Genomic DNA, 26,667 nt, shown 5'->3' with positions numbered 1-26,667 from the left:
CACACCCGTCCCTTCTCCCTTGGACTATTTTAAACAAACTGGGGAACAGAATGTATGCAGATGCTGCCTGCTAAGGAAAGGAAGTGTGTGTGCGTGTGTGTGTGTGTGCGCGCGTGTGTGCGTGTGCGCGTGTGCGTGTGTGTGTGTGTGTGTAAGGACTAAACTGAAATCATTTGAGTTACAACAGATACAGAAAGAAATCTGTTTTAACATTGATCTGGTATACACATATACATTGTGAAAATCTCCCTACAGTCAGGCTAATAATCTATCACCTCACATAGGGACCGCTTTGTGTGTGTCATAAGAACACTAAGGATTTACCCTGTCAGCATATTTCAAGTTTACAGTACCGTATTGCTGTCTGTTAAAAATTTTAACTGAGTAAATTAAAAAAAATAACTTTCTTTTTTTTTAAGTTTATTGATTTTTAGTAATCTCTATACCCAACGTGGGGCTCAAACCCACAACCTGAGATCAAGGGTCACAGACTCCTCTGACTGAGCCAGCCAGGCACCCCTTAACTGAGTAAATTTTGAAGAGCTTATTGGGTTTATTCAATGATTCATGGGTCAGGCAGCATCCAGTCTAGCAGAGGAAAGGAGCTGTACAGAATGAAAGACTTTTATAGGCAGGAGGAAGAGGATGCACTCGGCTTCTAGGAGTCTGACTGTTGTAGATCCCACACAGAAGTGAGATCATACAGTCTTTGGCTCTCTGTGTCTGCTTTATTTCACTCAACACATGTCCACCAGGTCCACCGTGTTGTCAAATATCACAGGATTTCCTCTCCTTTTAAGTCTGAATAGCATCCCATTGCATGTTTATACCATGTTTTCTTCATCCACCCACCATCACTAGCCATCAGGGAAACGCAAATCAGACCGCAGTGAGTTCCCACCACGCACCTGTTACAGGATGGCTAGTACTAAAACAAACAAACAAAAACAAAAACAAGCCAAGTGGTGTGATCTTAGAGTTAGTGCCTGGCAATAAGCTTGTGATTGCCAAGGCATCCGTTTCAAAGACACACATTGCCAGCTGTACAGCCAGATAAGCAGCCACGCCATCCCACCGGTGAAGCTCCCCCTTTAGCCCTGGGTGACCCTAGATAAATGACCATTTGTGTGACCCTGCTTCTCCTTTCCCACAAGTACCTTCCAGAATATATGAGTAGTAACTCTCATTTTTTCTAAGCCCCCTGATGGTCGTGGCTGAGGCGTATCTTGCAATCATCATAAGAGCCACAAGGGCCAGTCCAGCCAAGAGATCGGCTCTGGATGGGAAATGTCTGTGGGGGCTGACCTCAAATAGCGCGGGCAATGTACATGCCTCCAGGCATCCCTAGTGGATGGCATGACTCTCCAATAGCTGAGACCAACACGAGACAGTGAGGACACGGAGAAAAGGGACCCTGGTACACTCTTGGTGGGAATGTACACTGGTGCAGCCATTATGCAAAACGGTATGGAGATTCCTCCAAAAATTAAAAAGAGAACTACTGGGGGGCAGCTGGATGGCTCAGTCGGTTAAGTGTCTGACTCTTGATTTTGGCTCAGGTCCTGTTCTCAAGATTGGGAGATCAAGTCCCACATTGCGCTCCCTGCTCATCAGGGAGTCTGCTCACAATTCTCTCCCTCCCTCCCTCCCTCTCAGCCCCTATCCCCCAAATAAATACATAAATCTTTTTAAAAAATTGAACTACCATAGAATCCAGCAATCCCACTTCTGGGTGCTTATACAAAGGAATTCAAGTCAAGATCTCAAAGAGATATCCACGCCCCTACGTTCATTGCAGCATCGTTCACAGTAGCAAGATAAGGAAATAACCAAAAAGATCATCAACAGAAAGAAATCTTTTTTTTTTAAGTTGTATTTATATGTCACCTCTACACCCAATGTGGAGTATGAACTCATACCCCAAAATCAAGAGTCTCATACTCTTCCGACTGAGCCAGCCAGGTGCCCCCAGAAATGAAGGAATTGTTAATTTTCAGTGGCAGGTTAGTGAAAAGAAAGATGTTAATTTTTTCCCCTGTGAAAATTAATAAAAGGAAACCTGGTTTAGAATGGCTGTGGCGGCCAGCAGGGGGCGCGCTCGTGCCCTACCACTCTCACCAATTACAGCTCCAAGGGAAAGGACTACTTTGCAAGGCAAACTGCTCCACTAGCCCCGCAGAAGATGGGCTTCTCCACTCTGCTCCTGAACAGTCCAGCCAGTTTAGACCGTCACAACCTAGCCAAGCAAAGCTACTACACTTCCAGCTCCCAGGCTGGGCACTTTCTGTTTACAACACCTTCCAAACTTCCTTTCTTCTAGAAGAAAGTGCTCATCTCCTTTGCTCAGGGAGTTGCCTATAGCTTTGGTGTAGGTTGCTTGTCCCTGGTTACAATTCTCTGCTATTCCTGAATATTCCATTTTTGCTGGTAAAATAACTGATAGTTTTTTATTTTTTGAAGTTAACAGCCCATCCCAGTCCATGACCCTGTAAATTCCATCCATGGAGTCCTTGGGAGACCATGGATTCCAGGTTGAGACACCCTAAGACATTATCGTCATCTGCATGAGGAAATGCATCACCGATGTGGTTTTGAGAAGCCGTTGTCCCAAAACACTGAAAAAATTGACGGTGAACAAAAGGCAATATCAAGGAATTAGTAGAAAGGAGTTAAAGTCAAGGAAAATGTTTACAGAAAGAATATAATTAACACATGATTTTTAATGGATATTCAAGGGATACTATCTCTTCAGGAACTCAAATGAGAAGCCGCAACCCAAGCGGCTTCTGTTACAGAAGCTGGTAGACGGGCTCGAGGAAGCACACCGACTGAACGGCTCTCAGAAGCAATGGTTACCGGACTTGCCCGGGCTGCTTTGGTGCTTGATTCCTGCGGATATGAAGGGATATGTTCCCACAGGTCAGTCTAGGGTGCTTCCTAACGGCTTCATTTCAGAGACGCCTGAGAGCTTATGGCTTAGCTCACGATTGAATGTATGGGTATGGATGCTTTGGTTTCACAATAATTTTTCTTCCATATCAAAAGTGGAATATCACACTTCTTTCAGAAACACTGGATTAACTGGTTAAAACTGGCAATGACTGGAGTAGAACAACGTGATGATGATATTGTCAACAATTCAGATCAACATTAACCCTTAATTGTTTAACAAACTACTTTCACATGCATTGCTTCCTACATTCTCAAAATTCCTCACTGAAGTCCTATACTATTCTGTAAAACAGGGTGCCTTGGAAACCTGTGGCTCTGTCTCTGAGCTTGTCCCTTCACCTGTCAGCCCTCCTAGCTTCTCCCGCCGCCTCTCTCTGCATTCACTGAGTCACCTGATTCAGGTCTTCAGGGGGTCACGTGAACTTGTTAGGAAGGGCTGTGCATATACGGCCACGGGACGGCCATCTTGATTTTTCTCCCAGTCGCCTTTCAAGTCGTCCAGACCCAGGTGCCCAGCATTCCTGTGTTTCTACTTTCCTTTTTAATCCCAAATTGCTAGACAGTAGTTGGGTTTACACAGTGTGATCTGAGACAACCTGTAGAGAGCAAAATGGAGTCTCTCAAGTCAAGTGGGACCCTGTGTCATTCAGGGGCCTGTGTCAAGCAGGGGCCTGTGTCAAGCCGTGACAAGTAGTTCAAGGTACGGCAGCTAGGAGTTATTCCCTGGGACCAGTGTCAGCTGACACCCCAGAACTGAGAAGGAGCAGAACCAGAGGAGATCTGCAGGGGCCTGAAACCGATTCAATCCCTTTAGAAAGGGGAGGACTTGGGCAGCAAACTGTCAGACTCTTCAGACCTTAACCCTCTGTGTTGGACCACTTAAAAAGCCAACTGCCCCCGATTGGCTCTGCCCCATTGATCTCCAAACAGAACTGAGATCCTTCCGTGCTTGAACATAAGAAGTGAGTGCCCAGAGCTGACCCAGATCTGACCGCGGCCTTATCTCAACTGTGCGCCCACAGACTGATTTCAAGTTTGGTCGTTAACTTACTACACCCTCTGTTATCTGCGTGGTTCTGTGGTTTGTCTGGTGTCCTGCTCTGTGTGCTGTGTAAGAAGTCAAGTGACTGACATGGTGAAATGTCATCGAGTTTGGAATGCTGAACCTGCTTATAACTGTGCTTTAACTTTGCTCTATGATTGACTAAAGCTGGCGTTGTGGAAAGACAACATCATAGCAGGCTCACGACACCACCGCCCTTCAGTCCTTCAGCCTATGATGCCCTGATATTCAGGAATTCTTGGCTTGAGCTGGGCTTTGAGGAGCACCAGAGTTTTGTACAGAATCACCAACGAGTTTCTATAAATGCCAGTATTTCTCCATCTAATCCTGATGACTAGTTCCCATTCAAGGAGAGAATCAGGAGACTAGACGCCAGGATGCATTGCTTCCAATACACGTTTGAAGAGAAGTTCTGGGTGTAAACTGAACATTCGGACTAAAACAGAAAAGAACAATTTCCCTTGCCCCCCCCCCCCCCCCCGTGAAGGTGAAGTGAGACGGAGTCACGTACGGGGCATCTGATGGCGCAGCTAGTACAGCAGGTGACTCCTGATTTTAGGGTCATGAGTTCGAACCCCACGTTGAGGGTAGAGTTTACTCCAAAACAAAAATAAATAAAGTTCACTTATGTCAATGCGTTTAAAACGGAGCAGGGAGCCACGGAATGGGAGAAGATATTTGCGAATGACACTGCATATAAAAGACTGGTATCCAAGATCTACAAAGAACTTCTCAAACTCGATACACAAGAAACAAATAAACAAATCATAAAATGGGCAGAAGATATGAACAGACACTTTTCTAATGAAGACATACAACTGGCTAACAGACACATGAAAAAATGTTCAAAATCCTTAGCCATCAGGGAAATTCAAATATTAACCACACTAAGATACCACCTTACGCCAGTTAGAATGGCAAAAATTGACAAGGCAGGAAACAGCAATTGCTGGAGAGGATGTGGAGAAAGGGGATCCCTCCTACATTGTTGGTGGGAATGCAGGTTGGTGCAGCCACTCTGGAAAACAGTGTGGAGGTCCCTTAAAAAGTTAAAAATGGAGCTACCCTATGATCCAGCCATTGCACTACTGGGTATTTACCCCAAAGATACAGACGTAGTGAAGAGAAGGGCCATATGCACCCCAATGTTCATAGCAGCATTGTCCACAATAGCTAAATCATGGAAGGAGCTGAGATGCCCTTCAACAGATGACTGGATTAAGAAGCTGTGGTCCATATATACAATGGACTATTACTAAGCTATCAGAAGGAACGAGTTCTCAACATTTGCTGCAACATGGACGGCACTGGAGGAGATAATGCTAAGTGAAATAAGTCAAGCAGAGAAGGAAAATTATCATATGGTTTCACTCATTTATGGAACATAAGAAGTAGGAAGATTAGTAGGAGAAGAAAGGGAAGAAGAAAGGGGGGGTAAACAGAAGGGGGAATGAACCATGAGAGACTATGGACTCTGGGAAACAAACTGAGGGCTTCAGAGGGGAGGGGGGTGGGGGAATGGGATAGACTGGTGATGGGTATTAAGGAGGGCATGTATTGCATGGTGCACTGGGTGTTATATGCAAGTAATGAATTATGGAACTTTACATCAAAAACTAGGGATGGTGACTAACATAATATAATAAAAAAAATTAAAAAAAAAAGAAGTCCTCAAACATTAATAAAGAATGGAACTAAAAAACTAAATAAATAAATAAATAAATAAATAAAATAAAATAAAAAATAAAATGGAGCAGGGAGGTGATTGAGGAGGCGGCCCTTCCGCACACTCTCACTGGGTGGAGTCAGGATTCTGAACTGGGCCAAACCATAAAGACTCTAATGACTGCGGAACCCCCGCAACTTGCCGCCGTAACTACCGGCCTTTGCGCAGCGATCCCCGCAGCAACCAGTGATGTGCAGACCAGATTAGTTTTCTGCCACCAACACAGTCAAACTTCTCTGTAAACAATGTGTAGAAGCATTCCCCTTGGGGCGCCTGGGTGGCTCACGCAGTTAAGGGTCTGCCTTAACTGGGATGGAGCCCCAAGTCTTGCTCCCTGCTCAGTGGTTTGTCTGCTTTTCCCTCTACCCCTCCCCTAGTCAGACTGGCTCTCTCTCCCTTTGTCTAAAATAAATAAATACTTTTAAAAAAAGATAAAAGAAAAGCATTCCTCTTTTCTTTTCCTTACAATTTTTGGTGTACACGTTCTAGTTTCTTTTATTATCTCTGTAATAAAAAGAGGTTGAGAAAAGAAAAACAAACCAAAGTTTAAGACCATATATCTCCGATATATTGGAGATATTCAGAAAAACTGAGTAAAATGGCCAAAAATGACTCAAGCCACCACCTCGAATACCATCTTCAGCTAAAGAAAAAGGAAAGATATTGGAATGGGGGTGGGGAGGCCAATTATGGGAGGTTACCAGGAAAAGCCCAGCAAACAATGGTAGGGTTTGTTAGACATATTTAAGTCAGTGCCTTCCCCATTGATAAGAGTTTCTTTCTTTCTTTTTTAAAGATTTTATTTATTTATTTGACAGAGAGAGAGACAGCCAGAGAGAGAGAACACAAGCAGGGGGAGTGGGAGAAGAAGAAGCAGGCTCCCAGCAGAGCAGGGAGCCCAATATGGGGCTCGATCCCATAACGCTGGGATCACGCCCTGAGATGAAGGCAGACGCTTAAGGACTGAGCCACCCAGGCGCCCCATGACTTTCTTTCCCTTTCTTTCTTTCTTCTTTCTTTCTTTCTTTCTTTCTTTCTTTCTTTCTTTCTTTCTTTCTTTCTTTCTTTTCTTTCTCTTTCTTTCTTTCTTTCTTTCTTTCTTTCTTTCTTTCTTTCTTTCCTTGGTAAGAGTTTCTTCTGATTTGTAGACTCATCCTCCTCTTTCTGGCACTAAGAGGGAGATACACTTCCAGTAGAAATTTCCTTTATAAATGTAAATGTTCCTCTAAGGAGGCTAACTTCCGCTCTGGTTTAGAGCTTCTCCTGTGTTTCTGGTTTCTTCAAATTCATCCTTTTGCCCGAGAGGTAACATTTGCAGTGGCAAACTCTGCTCTCCTTCCTGCCTCTCCGATACTAAGGTGGCCCAGGGAGAGACTCACCCAAGGCGGCTTGGCTAGAAGCAGCTGTTGAAGAAATGGGCTGATGGAAACACGTTCAGCTTCTCACTTTATCCACACCCTGCGCCTTTGACAACACACTCTCCCCTCTCCATGAAGATTCCACAGTCCACAGCTCCAGAGCTGGGTCGTTGTGTTTTTTGTTTTTTCCACTGAAGTTCTCATAGAGCATAGCCTAGCTGGCTGGGCACTTGTCCCGGAAGTTTTTCAGAAGGTGAATTTAGGGGCTAGAGTCGACCATCTCCTGGCAAGTTCACATTACCTTTCTCCAGTGTGACCCCTCCCAGGGCCTTAACTTTCCTCTGTACCCAGCAGTGAGTCTTTGATGTAGGACACCTTTGCTCTGGGCTATTCTCAGAGTGAACTTTAGGTGTTCTGGATGAGAAGACACAGGAACAGGTTCACGTAGGAGGGCTGTCCCCCACCCCCCGGGCTCCTCATCAGTTGGAGTGCTGGGCCTCTCACTACTCTTTCCTTCTTCACCGCCGCAGACCGCCCGGCTCTCTGCTCCTCAGGTCCACATATGGATTTCCTCGACCAGTGACATCTGAGTGTTGGATCTGAACGGGGTGAGTTCAAATCAGGGTTGGTGCTGAGGATGCTAGAGGGGAAAGGCCCAGAAACACTGGAAGGGGCCTCACTGAATTTCTACATGGAAGGGTTAAGACTGGAAAGTGATCCAATCTGTAAGAAGCAAAGACCTGAATTCAACAGAGGATTAATCCCAGTGATACAGTCTCTCCCCACAACCCTTCCACCCTACTCCCACTTCCTCCCCCATCTTCACAAGCATAATACATTGAAGCAGCTTGAATCCTGGTCTTCTATCCTGGTTAGGACCTTTGGGTGAGGTATAGGGTGGCCCAGGTGTGAATGTGCCTATCTGTCTTCTGTGCCTGACAAAGCACTTGACATGATAGAGGACGAAAAAATTTCCTTCTATCCTTCCAGATTCTTCCAGCTAGTTTCAGATTAAAGTTGACACAAGACAGATTTAATAGGAGGAAAAAGGCAAAGATTTTTTGTGCTCACAGAGGCCCAACAATGAAGTTGAGGTCCCAAAGAAGTGACCGAGGCAGGCAGTTTTCATACATTTTAAACAATGAGACAATAGATTCGTGAGGAATTGACAGGACAGAGAAAACAAATGTCTGGGTGTTTTAATTAGTAAGGAATTCCAAGCAGAATCTGGGCTGAAGTAGTAGATAAAAAAAAGCAAGAAAGTTTGTTTATACAGCTTTCCTGGCTTCAAAATCCCTATCCCTGTGGGTGCCTGGTCACATCAGTTACTGGAACAGGCGACTCTTCTTTTTTTTAAAATAATATTTTTTATTATATTATGTTAGTCACCATACAGTACATCCCTAGTTTTTGATGTAAGGCTCGATGATTCATTAGTTGCATATGACACCCAGTGCACCATGCAATACGTGCCCTCCTTACTACCATCACCAGCCTATCCCATTCCCCCACCCCCCTCCCGTCTGAGGCCCTCAGTTTGTTTCCCAGAGTCCATAGTCTCTCGTGGTTCATTCCCCCTTCTGTTTACCCCCTCTTTCTTCTTCCCTTTCTTCTCCTACCAATCTTCCTATTTCTTATGTTCCATAAATGAGTGAAACCATATGATAATTGTCTTTCTCTGCTTGACTTATTTCACATAGCATTATTTCCTCCAGTCCGTCCATGTTGCAGCAAATGTTGGAACAGGTGACTCTTGATATCAGGTTTATGAGTTCAAGCCCCATGTTGGTCATAGAGCTTACTTAAAAAATAAAAAAACCCCTATCTCTGGTGATAAGAATGTCTTTTATTTCTTAGTGCAGGGCGGGTATCATTCATAAGACAGACTCAATTTCTGCTTTTGGGGGACAGAAGAGGGTTTCGGTGTCCTCGCACTGGCTGTTTTCCAAGTAGCTTCAATTCAACATAATAAATATGCCACTGGGACACCTTTTGGGGCGGCCTATCCTGGGTCCCTACAACATTCTCAGAAGTGCTCTCACTTACATCTCTCATTAGATGGTCACGGGTCCATGAGGCAGATATTCTCAGGCCCGTTTGTGAACACAGTGCTCAGAGAGCTGAGAACCAGGTTAGAGATGCCATAGGACCAGCTGCACTTCTTGTGGAATGAGGACAGAGAGCTGGTTTAAGGGGAGACTTTTGCAAACAAATCTATGCCCTAATTATGACCAGAGTAGCTGCTGTGAGGGTAGTTTCAATCTTGTTGTTGATGGATGAGAACACTATTTCAAAACTGGAGATCCTGTATGACTGCATTCTGCACCACAAATCAAGATGATTTATGATTATGAGAATGAGGTAAATGGCCGCTGAGAAGTATGTGGGTAGTCAGAAGTGACAACAGGTTTCACACAGGCTTTGGGGAAGTGTTCTAAGGAAATCAGGGTCAGATAAACACCATTTTGCAGAATCAATGGAACTGTAGCCTGGGGTTTGAGGAAACCAAAGCCTTCTTGCTTGGAAAATATCACCCAGGTCTTCACCTAACACCCTCATTCCCTTACGTGGGGCCAACCCTTCCCACTTCACGGCCACAGAGCTTGACCTACCAGTTTCTTTTAGAGCCGCGGCCTTCGGAGACTTGATCCGGACTGTTGAACAGTTAGCTAGAGGGTGACGGGCTCCTCAGTGCGGGTGGAAGATTGGGCAGGCGGCAGCTGTCTCCACTTCTCAAAATCAACTTCACCTATTTGGGGGCATTTTGTGTTTGTCTCCCTCAGGCTCCAGCATGTTTCCAGTTCTGGTAAAGCTGATTCCTAACGACATAGATCCTCTTGGAGCCCGGGAACAAAGTGGTCAAATTGGGCCAAGAGCCTACGTCGGCAGGAGAGGAATTTCAAGGTGCAGGTCAGCTCTCGAGGCAGTGCCGAGCTAATGCTCTCCTCTCTCTTCCCCGTGGCCCCGCAGCTGGCTCTGCTGACTCAGATGGCGTCCTCCCTAAAGGTCCTAGGCCCTCTCTTGGCCCTGCTGGTTCCCCTCGGCGGCCTGCTCGTCCGCAGCCAGAGCCCTTCCTGGAGGGAATTCAGGACACAGCACTTCCTGAGCGCAAGCTGGAAATTCAGCGACTACAAATGCGACGAGCTCATGCGGGAGAGAGAAGCTCCCCAAGACAGGGACCACCACGTCTTCATCTATACCTCTTGGCACAAAATCGAGCAGATCTGCCTCAGGAAGTGGAGAGACCGTTCCAGAAATGTGTACGTATGGGCCCAGCATCCCTTCAGAATACTCCGGTGCTACCAGGAGGGTAACGGGAAGAGCTACCGAGGGCACGGCAGCTACAGCTACGTGGAGTTCCACTGCGGCGGGGACGGGCACGTGGACGGCATAGAGGACATCCAGGTGTTAGACATCAAGACATAGAAAGTCTTCCCACACCCCCAGGCTCGAGTAGGGTGTCCAGTGCTGCCCACGTGGGAGCCCCTGCCTCCGTCAACAGCCCTTGTACTCTCTCCTTTGCATGGATGTGCCCGTGTTTTCCGCCTACGTAAGAGTCATGCCTCATCACACGCTTTCCTCCTGTCAAAACCACCTGCACGGTTTCTCTGCGCGAATTCCCTTGTGCGCTCGTTCATCTGATTTGCTCTCGCAGTTTTGTAAGATTAAGCTCTATGGCTTCTCTGTGGCTTCTCTGGTTTACTGAACCAGGGATGTTCCTGACATTCATTCTCCTTATACCGACCCGAGCAGAATGGTCCCCGCTTCCCTAAATAAATGGTATCATGCCAATGTGTATGACAGTCATGTATGTTACGTGTTGTGTGATTGGTGCAGGTGTTCCAGGGTGTGTGATGCAGGTTATGCTTGGATATGATGTGTGCAGAGTATAAGGTTTAAGGTGCGTGTCCTTGGTCTCCTTCCTTAAACGTGTCTCTAAGCAAACGCACGCATTTTAGATAGGCGAAGGCAGTATGTTTCCCGAGGAATAATAAACTAAGTACAAGATAAAGGTAGAACTGACGTTATCTGATATTAATAATTTTCACTAGGCAGAGATACAGAGTGGGATATGGGGCTTTAAAATGGAACCTTCAAGAATGGGTCTAAAGACTTATATTTTGTTGGAGGAAAGAGGAAGTAAATTGCAGAAGGAAAAGTTGAGGACACAAGTAAGTAACGTCCATGAGAATTCGGTTTGCTAAATGGGGAAGAGACATACACAGAAAGATAAACCTTGGCTTTTGCCTCGAGCAGGGATGGGGAGCAGGAACGCGAAACATTCAAGTACCTTCTGTTCTTTAGCCTCCTGCACTGTTGAATGACTCCGGTCTTGAAACAGTTGGAGAAAAGTCCAAGGGCGTAACATTTTCAGGTAGGTGGCTGCATTCCTAGTCCCAGATATCTAGCCCAATGAGTAGCAAGGAATGTGGGTCGGTCAGCACGTTCCAAGAGCAGCTGCTCAGCTTTGCAATTTCTCAGTGCACCTGGGGCCGAGCAGACACTGGGAGGTGAGGACCTATAGTGAGTAACCAAAGACACAAGAGCTTAGTGTTGAACCAGCAGTTCTGTATCATTAACCAATTTACAGATGAGCAATACTGATTGTTTTTCTCAGTTCATAAAAGCTGCTTCAAAATGTATGGCGTGGGGCACCTGGATGGCTCAGTCTCTTAAGTGTTGGACCTGGATTTTGACTCAGGTCATGATCTCAGGGTATTGAGATCAAGGCCCACATTCAGCTCTGTCCTGAGCGTGGAGCTGCTTGGGATTCTCTCTCTCCCTCTCCCTCTGCCACCTGCCCCCTACTCACACGTGCTGTCTATCCCTCTCTACAACAATGAAAACAAAACAAACGAACAAAACAAAACCAAAATGTAGCGGTTATTTTGTGGTAGCATAGTGTGGATGCCTACACTTATTTTCCAGAGTGCTCTATTCTGGTCTCCCACAGTAAGTTTTCACAACTACTTCATTCTAAAAGCTCTAAAAATTCCTTGTATTAAAGGGTTAAAAGATGGTATGAATACCATAGGGAAGGAAAATGGATTTAAGCACAATGAATAGAATAGATTTGTGGTGCTGCTTGGGTTTTCGCACATCCACTTTCCCCATTTGGGTAGTGAATATTCTTTTCCTTTCAATAACTATCCCTCCCCCACTGGTGTGCGGTATTTGTGGGATTAACCATCGAGGTTTCAAATCCCCTCTACTAAGTTAATTAATGGTCATGGGATTCAAGCTAGGCCAACCAGACTCTTTCCTGTAGGAGACCAGTATGTACTACCTAAAAAGATGGCTCCTTGGCACAAACGTGATTTTGGGGTGATCATTTTGATAAACAGAAGACAAGGGAGAAGCTCTGAAAGCAGCCTATAAATTACGTAGTTACCAGTAAGGGACATTTATCATCATAGAGAACATCTCTATTCCTAAGGGTGTTTCCCTCTGTCTACTGACAAGATCACGATGACTGTAAATCACCAGAAACTCTTACCAATGGTGAAGGCACAGCCCTAACCCTGCATGACGGACCTTCCCTTTGTTTACCGCACCTTCCAGGATGGAGCCTGCCTCCCCACACTCTCCTTCCTTTGCTTTAGCTGAGGATGGTCTGTTCGCCCACGGTCTCACCACCTCTTTGAGTGACTCTTCCTGATGTGAAGAACAAATCAAAAGTAATGTAGAAAGAAAATTAAATTTCCTTACGACGTGCAGCCCACTGACAAACACTTGGGACAGGCAGAGTGACCTTCTTCTAAGAGCTCGGCTGCCTCAATGTTAAATTTGCTAGAGGAAACAGGAAACCTTAGCCTGACATTAGCCCAACCCCCAGGGTCCTGTCAGTCCCCTTTAACATACAAAAATCCCTTTGGACACTTCCTTTATGTCTGCCCCATCCAGGTTATCGGTTAGCAAGCATCCTCCAAGCCCGCGGCCCCCTGATATTCATCTGAAAGTCTCATGACTCATGCTGTATCAGACAGTAGTAAATGAGCTCATCTGAGCGCCGCTAGGCCTGCAAGGTCCTAAAACTCTTGCCTCCGAATTCCTTGGAGACTTGGGCTATCCCTAACCGCACCCCAACTTCAAAGTGTAGAGTCAGCCAATCCTCACAACCGCTCTGCGGCCCTTTCTGCCCACGGGTCCTGTCCCAGGACATTAATAAAATCACCATTTTTGCACCAAAGACGACTCACGAATTTGTTCTTGACCGTTCGGTCCTGGTCCCCAGCATCCCACATTTCGCACCAATCCCTGCATCACTCCCATGCATACATGAGATATCCATGCTAACAAACTTCTGTTGGTTTTTCTCTTGGTAATCTGTCTTATGTTGTAAAGGCCATAGCTGAGAAGGAAGGGGAGAGAAAAAGATTGCTTCTTCCTCTTCACGCTTCTTAGAGTCTGAATCTCGAGCAGTGATGCCAGTGATGTGGGAACAAGGCCTAAGAAAAACTTAAATTTCCGTACGTCCTCCAGTGCATTGACCAGCGCTTGAAACCGCTAGAGGGACATTCCTGTGGGATCTCAGCTGCCTCCATGTTGACAATTTGTTAAGGACAAAAGGCCATCTTAGCTCAACATTACCCCAAGCCCCCAGGATCCTGTAAGTCTACCGTCATATACAAAAATTCCTTTGGAATCTTCCTTTGTCTCTTCTCCCCAAGGTATATATTGGCAATCATCCCCCAGGCATATGGCCCACCGATGTACATCCGAAGGGTCTCGTGACTAGGGTTCGATTAGACAGGAATAAATGACCTTTTCCTAACACTAGCGAGTCCCCTCAAGGTCCTGGAAACTTTCCTTCCGAAGTTCCTTAGAGACTTACCCTCTCCCTAAACCCCTCTCAACTTGAAAGTAGGTCATGGGCCACTCCTCATGACCCCAGTGCAGCTCTTTCTACCCACGGGTCCTGTCCCCTGCTTTCATAAAACCACCTTTTTCCTCCAAACATGTGTCAAGATTTCTTTCTTGGCTATCAGTTTCAAATGCTAACATCTTTCCCACGTCATCTACGTGGAGGGTGATGCACCCCAACACCATGAACAAGACGGTCCTTCACTAGTTTGCCTACCCCCTTACCCTAGGGAGCTCCTTATCTGGCTCTTCCTCTGTCTCCTTTATCATATCCGTAGGAAACTGGTCAACCATCAGTGTTTCCTTGAGTTCTGTGCACCACTCCAGCAAAGTAATGGAGCGAGCAAGGGAGTTGGCGGAAGGTCAGATTCATAGCCAGGCAGTCAGAAGCGCAGGGGACCAGCTGGACTTGCAACTGGCAGCTGGACTGGAGGAGTCTTGTGCGTTTGTGGTGTGTTTTCTCCTAAAGAACTGAAATCATGGAGCGTGAAACACTAAAGCCTGAGGGAAGGAAGCACTCAATGGGTATCAGGAAGTCATAATTTCCTCACAACTTCTTTGAGGAAGTTATCGCTTCTTCTTTGTGCCTATAAGTAGACTTGATCTTCCTGTGTCTGCAGGGACACTGGCTTTAAACAGTGAGTTGGAGAGCGTGGGTCTCATCCACACCGGGCACGAGCAGTGCATCTTCCAAGCACTAGGTTCCCTGTCCTCTGTCCTGGGGCTTGGAACCCTTCCCTGCTGCACGCACGCGGCACTGGCCTACCTGGCAGAGGAACAGCAGACCAAAGCCTCTGAGCCTGGCACTCACCACTGCCTCTGTTCTCAGCGGGAGCCCCAGCAGGAGACCTGGTAAGAGCGGAAGCCTGGGGGCTGGGGAGGGTAGAGCCGTGAAGATGGCCAGAAGGTCCAGGTCAAATAGATGGGGGAGAAATATTGCAGGAGGGAGGAGGGAAGAGACAAGTTTCTGGACCAGTAAGTACAGGACAAAGAGAAGAATGGGATCTGCCAGTCGGAGGAACAGTCATCTTACCTCACATTCCTCCTCCCTGAGCTTCGGGTCCTTCAGAGAATTGTGAGACTCAAGTCAAAAAGAAGATGATGCAAAAAACTAGAAAAGGACCAATGAAATCTTAAAAGGCACACTAAAGGTCTAAATGGTTGTGGGTAATAATTTTGCTCTTATGGCTTCTACTACTATCATTCTCTCATTTTCTTCCCTCTTCCTGCACAGGAGAGATGATGCTGAATCTTCTCGGACCCTTTCCTCTCCTCCTGTTGCTGCTGGGATCATGGGGGCCGGTGGATCCACTTGGTGCTTGGGCTCAACCCCGCACCAGGGCTCAATGGTTTGCAATTCAGCATATAAGTGGAGGTCCTGTCCAATGCAACAATGCAATGCGTCGTGTCAATAATAATAATCAGCGCTGTAAACCTCAGAACACCTTTTTGCACACCACCTTCCGGAACGTGGCTGCTACCTGTCGTTTGCCCACCAGGCCCTGCAGGAATGGTCAGAATAACTGTCACCGGAGTGCGCGTCCTATCGGCATGACCTTCTGCAATCTCACTGGAGGGAGATTCCCCAACTGCCGCTACAGGACCACTCGCCAGAACCAGTTCTACACTGTCGCCTGCAACCGTCCTCAGCCGGGGGACCCTCCCTATCCTCTGGTTCCTGTCCACTTAGATTAGACTAAGGTTTCCATTACTTCCTCTCTCACTCACTGCAGGCTCTCTCATGATCTCTTCTGCCTTTCTTCTCCTTTGTTGACTTCCATGGTTCCCATAGAAGAAAGAAGGAGGGGAGTGGGAGAATTACAGGGCCAAGATGTGAGATCAGAGTTGGGGATGAAAACAAATAGGATTCTTTTCTGCTCTGGAGCTCTGCGTGTTTTGAAGGAAGGCACTAGGGAAGAGGCAAAGAAAGACCCAGGCCCCCTATTGTTAACCTTGGAACTTCTGCCAAGCTTTGTTGCACTGTGTTCACAGCAATAAAATCACTTTCTGCTGCATCGTAATGACCTTGAGTGTGTGTGTTTCGGATCGCTTGCACGTCGTTGCCGGCCTGGGGCCATCTACATTGCATTTGCCAACATTCTCAGGGGAACTAGTTGGGCCCAGGTGACCTTTGAGGTTATTCAGCAACCCAAGGCTCCTGCCACTTGCCCTTCAGGGTGTCTCTGGAACTTAGGAGCAAGAAAGTTCATCAGTCCTTCAAACTTTGCTCAAGGCTTTTACACATTTCCCTTGAAAAAATGGTCTCTGTTTATTTGGCGGTGGCACAGAGAGCTCACGGAGTGTGCATAGTACGTTCACACACGGTTCTAACCCTGACAACCCGGGGATCTGCTAAATAGGTCCGGGCACCCCAGTGAATGCACAGGGTATAGCCGGGGGTCTCTCAAGATTCTGTGCTCAGGATTCGCTCTGTCTCCCTCTGCCTCTCCCCTCCCCCAAATAAATATATAAATCTTTTTAAAAATTGAACTACCATAGGATCCAGCAATCCCACTTCTGGGTGTTTATACAAAGGAATTCAAGTCAAGATGTAAAAGAGATATCCACGCCCCTACGTTCATTGCAGCATCGTTCACAGTAGCAAGATAGGGAAATAACCAAAAAGACCATCAACAGAAAGAAATCTTTTTTTTTTTTAAGTTGTATTTATTTAAGTCACCTCTACACCCAATGTGGAGTATGAACTCATACCCCAAAATCAAGAGTCTCATACTCTTCCGACTGAGCCAGCCAGGTGCCCCCAGAAATGAAGGAATTGTTAATTTTCAGTGGCAGGTTAGTGAAAAGAAAGATGTTAATTTTTTCCCCTGTGAAAATTAATAAAAGGAAACCTGGTTTAGAATGGCTGTGGCGGCCAGCAGGGGGCGCGCTCGTGCCCTACCACTCTCACCAATTACAGCTCCAAGGGAAAGGACTACTTTGCAAGGCCAACTGCTCCACTAGCCCCGCAGAAGATGGGCTTCTCCACTCTGCTCCTGAACAGTCCAGCCAGTTTAGACCGTCACAACCTAGCCAAGCAAAGCTACTACACTTCCAGCTCCCAGGCTGGGCACTTTCTGTTTACAACACCTTCCAAACTTCCTTTCTTCTAGAAGAAAGTGCTCATCTCCTTTGCTCAGGGAGTTGCCTATAGCTTTGGTGCAGGTTGCTTGTCCCTGGTTACAATTCTCTGCTATTCCTGAATATTCCATTTTTGCTGGTAAAATAACTGATAGTTTTTTATTTTTTGAAGTTAACAGCCCATCCCAGTCCATGACCCTGTAAATTCCATCCATGGAGTCCTTGGGAGACCATGGATTCCAGGTTGAGACACCCTAAGACATTATCGTCATCTGCATGAGGAAATGCATCACCGATGTGGTTTTGAGAAGCCGTTGTCCCAAAACACTGAAAAAATTGACGGTGAACAAAAGGCAATATCAAGGAATTAGTAGAAAGGAGTTAAAGTCAAGGAAAATGTTTACAGAAAGAATATAATTAACACATGATTTTAAATGGATATTCAAGGGATACTATCTCTTCAGGAACTCAAATGAGAAGCCGCAACCCAAGCGGCTTCTGTTACAGAAGCTGGTAGACGGGCTCGAGGAAGCACACCGACTGAACGGCTCTCAGAAGCAATGGTTACCGGACTTGCCCGGGCTGCTTTGGTGCTTGATTCCTGCGGATATGAAGGGATATGTTCCCACAGGTCAGTCTAGGGTGCTTCCTAACGGCTTCATTTCAGAGACGCCTGAGAGCTTATGGCTTAGCTCACGATTGAATGTATGGGTATGGATGCTTTGGTTTCACAATAATTTTTCTTCCATATCAAAAGTGGAATATCACACTTCTTTCAGAAACACTGGATTAACTGGTTAAAACTGGCAATGACTGGAGTAGAACAACGTGATGATGATATTGTCAACAATTCAGATCAACATTAACCCTTAATTGTTTAACAAACTACTTTCACATGCATTGCTTCCTACATTCTCAAAATTCCTCACTGAAGTCCTATACTATTCTGTAAAACAGGGTGCCTTGGAAACCTGTGGCTCTGTCTCTGAGCTTGTCCCTTCACCTGTCAGCCCTCCTAGCTTCTCCCGCCGCCTCTCTCTGCATTCACTGAGTCACCTGATTCAGGTCTTCAGGGGTCACGTGAACTTGTTAGGAAGGGCTGTGCATATACGGCCACGGGACGGCCATCTTGATTTTTCTCCCAGTCGCCTTTCAAGTCGTCCAGACCCAGGTGCCCAGCATTCCTGTGTTTCTACTTTCCTTTTTAATCCCAAATTGCTAGACAGTAGTTGGGTTTACACAGTGTGATCTGAGACAACCTGTAGAGAGCAAAATGGAGTCTATCATGTCAAGTGGGACCCTGTGTCAAGCAGGGGCCTGTGTCAAGCCATGACAAGTAGTTCAAGGTACGGCAGCTAGGAGATATTTCCCGGGACCAGTGTCAGCTGACACCCCAGAACTGAGAAGGAGCAGAACCAGAGGAGATCTGCAGGGGCCTGAAACTGATTCAATCCCTTTAGAAAGGGGAGGACTTGGGCAGCAAACTGTCAGACTCTTCAGACCTTAATCCTCTATGTCGGACCACTTAAAAAGCCCCCGATGGCTCTGCCCCATTGATCTCCAAACAGAACCGAGATCCTTCCGTGCTTGAACATAAGAAGTGAGTGCCCAGAGCTGACCCAGATCTGACCGCGGCCTTATCTCAACTGTGCGCCCACAGACTGATTTCAAGTTTGGTCGTTAACTTACTACACCCTCTGTTATCTGCGTGGTTCTGTGGTTTGTCTGGTGTCCTGCTCTGTGTGCTGCGTAAGAAGCCAAGTGACTGACATGGTGAAATGTCATCGAGTTTGGAATGCTGAACCTGCTTATAACTGTGCTTTAACTTTGCTCTATGATTGACTAAAGCTGGCGTTGTGGAAAGACAACATCATAGCAGGCTCACGACACCACCGCCCTTCAGTCCTTCAGCCTATGATGCCCTGATATTCAGGAATTCTTGGCTTGAGCTGGGCTTTGAGGAGCACCAGAGTTTTGTACAGAATCACCAATGAGTTTCTATAAATGCCAGTATTTCTCCATCTAATCCTGATGACTAGTTCCCATTCAAGGAGAGAATCAGGAGACTAGACGCCAGGATGCATTGCTTCCAATACACGTTTGAAGAGAAGTTCTGGGTGTAAACTGAACATTCGGACTAAAAAACAAAAGATCAATCCCCCCCCCCCCCGTGAAAGGTGAAGTGAGACGGAGTCACGTACGGGGCATCTGATGGCGCAGCTGGTAGAGCAGGTCACTCCTGACCTTAGGGTCATGAGTTCGAACCCCACGTTGAGGGTAGAGTTTACTGCAAAACAAAAATAAATAAAGTCGCTTATGTCCATGGAGCAGGGAGCCACGGAATGGGAGAAGATATTTGCGAATGACACTACATATAAAAGACTGGTATCCAAGATCTACAAAGAACTTCTCAAACTCGATACACAAGAAACAAATAAACAAATCACAGAATGGGCAGAAGATATGAACAGACACTTTTCTAATAAAGACATACAAATGGCTAACAGACTCATGAAAAAATGTTCAAAATCATTAGCCATCAGGGAAATTCAAATAGAAACCACACTAAGATACCACCTTACGCCAGTTAGAATGGCAAAAATTAACAAGGCAGGAAACAGCAATTACTGGAGAAGATGTGGAGAAAGGGGATCCCTCCTACATTGTTGGTGGGAATGCAGGTTGGTGCAGCCACTCTGGAAAACAGTGTGGGGTCCCTTAAAAAGTTAAAAATGGAGCTACCCTATGATCCAGCCATTGCACTACTGGGTGTTTACCCCAAAGATACAGACATAGTGAAGAGAAGGGCCATATGCACCCCAATGTTCATAGCAGTATTGTCCACAATAGCTAAATCGTGGAAGGAGCCGAGATGCCCTTCAACAGATGACTGGATTAAGAAGCTGTGGTCCATATATACAACGGAATATTACTTAGCTATCAGAAAGAACGAGTTCTCAACATTTGCTACAACATGGACGGCACTGGAGGAGATAATGCTAAGTGAAATAAGTCAAGCAGAGAAAGACAATTATCATACGGTTTCACTCATTTATGGAACATAAGAATTAGGAAGATCGGTAGGAGAAGAAAGGGAAGAAGAAAGGGGGGGTAAACAGAAGGGGGAATGAACCATGAGAGACTGTGGACTCTGGGAAACAAACTGAGGGCTACAGAGGGGAGGGGGGTGGGGGAATGGGATAGACCGGTGATGGGTATTAAGGAGGGCACGTATTGCATGGTGCACTGGGTGTTATACGCAAGTAATGAATCATGGAACTTTACATCAAAAACTAGGGATGTACTGTATGGTGACTAACATAATACAATAAAATATTAAAAAAAAAAGAAGTCCTCAAACATTAATAAAGAATGGAACTAAAAGACTAAATAAATAAATAAAATAAAAAATAAAATGGAGCATGGCGGCGATTGAGGAGGTGGCCCTTCCGCACACCCTCACTGGGTGGAGTCAGGATTCTGAACTGGGCCAAACCAAAAAGACCCTAACGACTGCGGAACCCCCGAACTTGCTGCCGTAGCTACCGGCCTTTGCGCAGCGATCCCCGCAGCAACCAGTGATGTGCAGGCCAGATTAGTTTTCTGCCACCAACACAGTCAAACTTCTCTGTAAACAAGGTGTAGAAGCATTCCCTTTGGGGCGCCTGGGTGGCTCACGCAGTTAAGGGTCTGCCTTTGGGTCCTGGGATGGAGCCTGAAGTCAGGCTCCCTGCTCAGTGGTTTGTCTGCTTCCCCCCTGCCCCTCCCCCAGTCAGACTGGCTCTCTCTCTCTCTCTCTCTAAAATAAATAAAATCTTAAAAAAAAAAAAGATAAAAGCATTCCTCTTTTCTGTCCGGAAACCCCTATTCTTTGCTCTGTAGTGGGACACTATTTGCCTCGTGTAATCTGTTTACATCAAATTACAAATCTTGATCTCAAATAAACACTTTTGCTTAATTATTGCCTCCTTACAATTTTTGGTGGACACCTTCTAGGTTCTTTTATTATCTCTGTAATAAAAAGAGATTGACAAGGAAAAGCAAACCGAAGTTCAACAGCACGTATAGTTCCTGTATATGTGGGAGATATCCAGGAAAACTGAGTCAAATGCCCCAGAATGGTTCAGGACCCCCCCTTGAAGACCACCTTTAGCTATGGACAAAAGAAGGATGTTGAAATGGGGGTGGGGAGGCCAATTATGGGAGGTTACCAGAAAAAAGCCCAGCAAACGATGGTAAGGTTTGGGGCGCCTGGGTGGCTCAGTCGGTTAAGCATCTGCCTAAGGCTCAGGTCATGATCTCAGGGTCCAAGGACAGAGCTCTGCATCAGGCTCAGCAAGCATACAGAAGTCTAGAGAGAGAGAGAGAGAGAAAAGAATGTATAGATAATTCTCATGGGCATCTCCCTTCCCCACTTTCCTACCCACACAGCCTACAGTTTTCCTGTTATTAACATCTTGCATTAGTGTGAGACTTCTGGTATAACTGATGAGCCAATATTGATTATTATTAACTAAAGTCCACAATTTTTTTTAAAGATTTATATGTTTATTTGACAGAGAAAGAAGGTGAGAGAGCACAAGCGGGGGGAACGGCAGAGGAAGAGGGGGAATTAGGCTCTCCACTGAGCAGGGAGCCCAACGTGGGGCTCAATCCCAGGGCTCTGAGATCATGACCTGAACGGGAGGCAGACACTTAACTGACTGAGCCACCCAGGCCCCCTAAAGTCCACAACTTAATTGGCATTAGTTCTTCACATTAAATGGTTCTAGGGGTTTTGACAATGCATAATGGCATTGTAGGAGAGGAAAACGGTTTCCTTAGCTCTCTTATGGTCTCTGGCTGGGTCTGAAAATGGAACTGACAGAGATGAGTAGGAGAAAAGCATACAAATTTGATTAACTTTTTACATGTACAAGGGAGCCTTTGCAAGAGAATGAAGACCTGAAGAAGGGACGAGAGCAGGAAGCTTTTATACGTTTTAGACAAAGATACAATGTATTGTGAAGAGCTGGCAAGAGAAAGGTTTGGTCTATGGGTAGTAAATGGTGAAGAAGAAACTAGAAAGAAAAGGGTTAGTTTAACAAGGTTTGTTTGCAGATTCCTGTGGTACCACCTCTGGCTGGTAAGAGATGGTCACCAGGAAAAAAATTTATTTCCTGCCTTTAGTCCATAAAAGGACAGACTTTTCTGCATTTACTAATTCTTTTTTTTTTTTAAAGATTTTATTTATTTATTTGACACAGAGAGACAGCCAGCGAGAGAGGGAACACAAGCAGGCCCCCAGAGGAAGAGCCCGACGCGGGGCCCGATCCCAGAACTCCAGGATCACGCCCTGAGCCGAAGGCAGAGGCTTAACTACTGTGCCACCCAGGCACCCCTGCATTTACTAATTCTTAACTGCCTTTAGTGCAAAATAATTTTTATGTCAAAGAGCCATAGTCTGGGGTGACATGGTCTGGTTTCCTTCAGCACTAACAAGGAATACCTCCTCATTTTTTGTACATTTTCTTTAATTTCTTTCATCAGACTTTTGTAGTTTTCTTTATATTGATCTTGTTCATTTTTTATTAGATTCGTAACTAGGTATCACATTTTTCTTTGTTCTAATGTAATTTTTTCCCAAATATCAATTGTTCCTTGCTGGTATATAAGAAAGGAATTGATTTTCATATATTAACCTTGTATCTTGCGATTTTGCTCTAAAAAGACATCATTTGTATCCTGTAGATAATTGAAGACATTAAAAGCAAGAGTGTTCCAGTATTCTATTTATGCTCAAGAGTACTAATCTGCAAGGGATATGTAGGACAGAGCAGAAGGAAAAGAGGCTAGAGGCAGGGAGTCCCTGTAGGAGGCTTTTCTGTGAGCCCTCCAGGAGACAGTAAGAGTCCAAATATGTGTATCACCGCACCAATGGAAGAGTAAGGACAGATTCAAGAGGCAAATACCCTAAAGTGGCCCTTCTCCTTCACGCCTCTGGGTCTCTTTCTTCCCAAACTCCAACTTGTCCTCGTACCCAGTGTGCAGGAAGCCAAATTCTGAGACACTGCATTTAAAGCAAGGAAAGCTTTATAGCCAAGAGGGCAGTCCACGGAGAAAGCAGGGGAACATTCCCAAAGCTGCCTTGCCCTGTGAGCTCAGGGACCACTTATACACCTGAGAGGAAGGTAAGGGGTTTCCTGAAACTCGTTGGGGAGTCCTTGAAACAATCTAGAGGTAATTATTCTTGTGGACAATGAGGTGCTACTGGGACCTGGAATCAGATACATGAAAACAGATGTTACTGTCTGGTCCCCGTTATGTTTCTACAATCAGTGGGTAAACAGGGAGTAGGAGTAAAAAGGCAACATTAATGATTGATCGTGCATGAGGTTAAGAGGTAAGGAAAACAAGGGTATCGATGGCTCAGGCAATTGAACCTCTGACACTTGGTTTCAGCTCAGGTCCTGATCTCATGGGTGGTGGGACCGAGCCCCTTTCCGGCTAAGTGGTAGGTGGGGAATCGGCCTGGGGATTCTCTCCCGTTGCCCCTCCACCCACTCATGCTCTCTCTCTGTCTCCAAATAAATAAATAAATCTTTCAAAGAAAAACAGAGATACATAAAATAACTAAGTAGGGGACAAAACAACGTAGAGTTGAGTTAATAGTGCAACTAATACACGATAGTTTGGCTTATGCTTTCAAAATGAGTCCGGAGGCAAGGGTCTTGCCTCCTCCTCCCACGCAGGTCCCTCTTGGGATGCCCTTCCCATCCTCTAACTTCTAATTGCTCCTCAGATTTCAGTTCAGGTGTTGTGGCCTTCTCTCCACCAGCTCCTCACACACCCTGGTATGCCCCCTACCACAGCCGAAAGAGTTGTTTACAGTTATTAATATACAGTGTATTCTCTATTTATCTCACCGTCTTTTTCATTAGATCATGAGCTTCTGAATCTGAGAAGCCCCGTATCTGGCCCAAGAAACGTGCATGTAAATGAATAATTCATTCAAGTCCGCTGTTGCGACTCCCAACAGTAGCTCGTACACGGTTACTATTATATCACATTTACATACTGCGTTTCTTCTTAAAGAATTGAAATCATACAGCTTGAAAACACTGAAGTTTCGTATCGAGAAGGAAGCACTCAACCCATACTGAAAATTAATCATTTTGTCACAACTTCTTTGAGGAAGTTATCACTTCCTTGTGCCTATAAGTAGCCTTGATCTTCCTGTAACTGCAGGGACACGGGCTTTAAACAGTGAGTTGGAGAGCGTGGGTCTCATCCACACCGGGCACGAGCAGTGCATCTTCCAAGCACTAGGCTCCCTGTCCTCTTTCCTAGGGCTCGGAACCCTTCTCTGCTGCACGCACGCGGCGCTGGCCTACCTGGCAGAGGAACAGCAGACCAAAGCCTCTGAGCCTGGCACTCACCACTGCCTCTGTTCTCAGCGGGAGCCCCAGCAGGAGACCTGGTAAAAGCAGAAGCCTGGGGACTGGGGAGGGTAGAGCTGTGAAGATGGCCAGAAGGTCCAGGTCAAATAGATGGGGGAGAAATATTCCCGGAGGGAGGAGGGAAGAGACGAGGTTCTGGACCAGTAAGTACAGGACAAAGAGAAGAATGGGATCTGCCAGTCGGAGGAACAGTCATCTTACCTCACATTCCTCCTCCCTGGGCTTCGGGTCCTTCAGAGAATTGTGAGACTCAAGTCAGAAAGATGGTTTAAAAAACAAAAAAAAGGACCAATGAAATCTTAAAAGACACACTAAAGGTCTATATGGTTGTGGGTAATAATTTTGCTCTTATGGCTTCTATTACTGTCCTTCTCTCATTTTCTTCCCTCTTCCTGCACAGAAGACATGATGCTGGATCTTCTGGGACCCTTTCCTCTCCTCCTGTTGCTGCTGGGATCATGGGCGCCAGTGCATCCATTGGGTGACAGGGCTCAACCCTCCGCCACTCTTCGAACGTTTATAATTAAGCATCTAAGAGCAGGTCCTGTCCAATGCAACAGGGAAATGCCTCGTGTCAACATTCTTAATCGGCGATGTAAGGGTCAAAACACCTTTCTGCATGACTCTCTCAACAATGTGGCTGCTACCTGTCTTTTGCCCAGCATGAACTGCACGAATAGTACTCGGACGAACTGTCACCAGAGTGCAAGTCCTATCGGCATGACCTACTGCAATCTCACTGGAGGGAGATTCCCCAACTGCAGCTACAGCACCACTCCCCAGCACCGGTTCTACGTTGTTGCCTGCGACCCTCCTCAGCCACGGGACCCTCCCTATCCTCTGGTTCCTGTCCACTTAGATTTAACCATTCCTGTGGTTCCCTTACACTTAGGTTAAGACCAAGGTTCACTCGCTGCAGGCTCTCTCATGATCTCTTCTGCCTTTCTTCTCCTTTGTTGACTTCCATGGTTCCCATAGAAGAAAGAAGGAGGGGAGTGGGAGAATTACAGGGCCAAGATGTGAGATCAGAGTTGGGGATGAAAACAAATAGGATTCTTTTCTGCTCTGGAGCTCTGCGCGTTTTGAAGGAAGGCACTAGGGAAGAGGCAAAGAAAGACTCAGGCCCCCTATTGTTAATCTTGGAACTTCTGCCAAGCTTTGTTGCACTGTGTTCACAGCAATAAAATCACTTTCTGCTGCGTCGTAATGACCTTGAGTGTGTGCGTTTGGGATCGCTTGCAGGTCGTTGCCGGCCTGGGGCCATCTACATTGCATTTGCCAGCATTCTCAGGGGAACTAGTTGGGCCCAGGCGACCTTACAGGTTATTCAGTAACCCAAGGCTTCTGCCACTTCCCCCACCCCTGCGTCCTTGGGATGTTGGATCAAGAGAGTTCATCAGTCCTTCAAACTCTGCTTGAGGCTTTGACATACCTCCCTTGAAACCATGGTCTCTGTTTATTTGGCGGTGGCATGGAGAGCTCACAGAGTGTGCATAGTACGTTCACACACGGGTTCTAAGCCTGACAACCGATGCTTCCTACATCTTTACTATTGGATTCCGTATTTCATCAGATAATGTTTTAAATATAAGTAATAGTAGGGATAATAATCCACTGCACCTTAAAATCAGTTCTCCCATGATCTATTGGAATACAGGAAGAGAAGGCATAGATCAAGGGGAAAAAAAATCATTGGGGAACTAAAAACATTCCTGCCTTGCCTAAATATTAAAATATACAGAAGTAATCGTGTTTCGAAACAGGCAGTCGGTTTAGACCCTGAAGGACAGGAAGTGGGTATTTAGTTGGGGGGCACCTGGATGGCTCATTGGTTAAGCCCTTAGGCCTCTGCCTTACTCAGGTCATGATCTCTGGATCGTGGGTTCTCGCCCCTTTAGGGTCCCTGCTCAGAGGGCAGCCTGCTTCTCCCTCTCCTTCTGCCTCTGCCCCTCCTCCTCCCTGCTGCTCCATCTCTCTCTATCTCTCAAATAAATAATAAAATCTTAACACAAAAGGTATTTGGCTGGGATTAAGAATTTAGGTCTTGTGTTTGCGTAAGAAAGAATTCTAGCCGAGTTAGAGGGAAGGAGGGAAGCCACTGTGGGCAGGTGGGGTTAGTAAAAGCCACGCTGTCTTGAAAAGCTGCAGTAAGGAGCAGAGCAGTGAGACAGCAGATCTGAAGTT

The 26,667-nt window shown here is 46.0% G+C and overlaps 2 protein-coding genes and 1 long non-coding RNA gene across 3 annotated transcripts; all 3 read left to right on the top strand.

The window, feature by feature from the left end:
• The first annotated feature begins 7,376 nt into the window (after positions 1–7,376).
• LOC148107083 (epididymal secretory protein E3-beta-like) lies at positions 7,377–10,891 on the top strand. The gene is made up of 2 exons (XM_087858981.1): positions 7,377–7,707; positions 10,070–10,891. The coding sequence occupies exon 2, from the start codon at positions 10,088–10,090 to the stop codon at positions 10,523–10,525; it is 438 nt and encodes a 145-aa protein (XP_087715107.1). The 5' UTR covers positions 7,377–7,707; positions 10,070–10,087; the 3' UTR covers positions 10,526–10,891.
• Positions 10,892–11,327: 436 nt separating this feature from the next.
• On the top strand, positions 11,328–25,351 carry LOC148107082 (uncharacterized). Its single transcript, XR_015722988.1, has 3 exons — positions 11,328–11,474; positions 24,272–24,503; positions 24,887–25,351. It is a non-coding gene; the product is annotated as an uncharacterized LOC148107082 (long non-coding RNA).
• On the top strand, positions 14,681–15,984 carry LOC123783915 (ribonuclease K3-like). Its single transcript, XM_087858982.1, has 2 exons — positions 14,681–14,815; positions 15,198–15,984. The coding sequence occupies exon 2, from the start codon at positions 15,203–15,205 to the stop codon at positions 15,656–15,658; it is 456 nt and encodes a 151-aa protein (XP_087715108.1). The 5' UTR covers positions 14,681–14,815; positions 15,198–15,202; the 3' UTR covers positions 15,659–15,984.
• Positions 25,352–26,667: the final 1,316 nt, after the last annotated feature.

The sequence above is a fragment of the Ursus americanus genome, chromosome 35 (genome assembly GCF_024610735.1).
Source record: "Ursus americanus isolate L20-20 chromosome 35, mUrsAme1.1.p, whole genome shotgun sequence".
Classification (NCBI taxonomy): Eukaryota; Metazoa; Chordata; class Mammalia; order Carnivora; family Ursidae; genus Ursus; species Ursus americanus.
The sequence above is the reverse complement of the archived record's forward strand: the minus strand, read 5'-3'. Positions and strand labels throughout refer to the sequence as shown.

Coding starts and splice junctions, on each gene's coding strand:
- LOC148107083 (XM_087858981.1), top strand. CDS start 10,088: ATGGCGTCCTCCCTAAAGGTCCTAGGCCCTCTCTTGGCCCTGCTGGTT.
- LOC123783915 (XM_087858982.1), top strand. CDS start 15,203: ATGATGCTGAATCTTCTCGGACCCTTTCCTCTCCTCCTGTTGCTGCTG.